At 66.5% G+C, this 963-nt stretch overlaps 1 protein-coding gene across 1 annotated transcript in view; it reads right to left on the bottom strand.

The window, feature by feature from the left end:
- Window positions 1-6: 6 nt before the first annotated feature.
- Window positions 7-963, bottom strand: part of LOC113210997 (uncharacterized) — a 3284-nt gene continuing 2327 nt past the window's right edge. The window contains exon 2 of the mRNA XM_026429228.2: window positions 7-649. Within this exon, the coding sequence (XP_026285013.1) occupies window positions 206-649 (444 nt within the window). The 3' untranslated portion in view covers window positions 7-205. The remainder of the gene's footprint in view (window positions 650-963) is intronic.

Below are 963 nucleotides of genomic sequence, written 5' to 3'. Positions count from 1 at the left end.
CCCCCCCCCCTTCCTTCCCAAAGGAGTACACTCGTCGTCGGATCATTGATTCCAAGCAGAAGTCCGTGGAAAGGCACTCGATCCGTCGAACCCGCATCCGTGAGAGATGCTGCGGTAAGACAGATCGCCGTGTTTGCCGTTGTTGTAGTCGTTTCTTCGTGAGGAGGGCGTCGAACCGACGGTGTGTCCGCCAGCAGCGGCCCCCCTAACGGCTGCCGCCCCGGCTGCCGCGCACGCCGCTGCCGATGAAGGATGCCTGGGGCGCGGGGCCGACGAGGACGCCTGGGCAGCCGGCGCCCACGCAGGGCTGCCGCGCGCCGACGTGCTGGGCGATGGCCTGCTGGTTGAGGAACCAGAAGGGCTGCACGGCCTGCGGCCACTCCTGGACGCGGTTGGCCAGCTGCGTGTCCTCCACGGCGTTGGCCGAGCCCGGGGCGGGCACCACTGCGGCCCCGGCCCCGGCCCCGGCCCCGGCGGCGCCCGGCGCGCTGTCGCGGTTGCCCAGGTCGGTGTCGCCGCCGCCGCCGCCGTACTGCGGCAGCGTCTGGCTGAAGCCGCCCGGCCGGGGGAAGTAGGACGGCCGGTACTGGGCCTCGGACACGGGGCACACGGCCGCCAGGGCGACGCAGGCGACGATGACCAGGTTCAGCTGCAGGCAGAGAGAGAAATTGAAATTGAAATAATTTTTTATTTAAGACTACCGACGAAAGGGCTAAAAAGCCCCACTACAGTAAGCAGTCTGCTCTATGTAAGAGAGAGAGAGGGAGAACAGTTGATATCGGGGCGGGCCGGGGAGGACGCGAGGAGAGGAGCATCGCGGCGCCACCAAGAGGAGGTGGTGGACACCACACCGTGACTGCCGTGACGGAAGGAGAATGTCCGCTGCGATGCGGGAAATTGCGACCGCTGGACATCCATCTGTTTTTATGTCGCTGCTGCTGGTGCTGTTGGTGCCCCCCCCCC

Source organism: Frankliniella occidentalis, unplaced genomic scaffold (assembly GCF_000697945.3).
Source record: "Frankliniella occidentalis isolate FOCC.00 unplaced genomic scaffold, Focc_3.1 Scaffold32, whole genome shotgun sequence".
NCBI lineage: Eukaryota > Metazoa > Arthropoda > Insecta > Thysanoptera > Thripidae > Frankliniella > Frankliniella occidentalis.
This window is presented reverse-complemented; position numbering and strand designations above follow the sequence as displayed.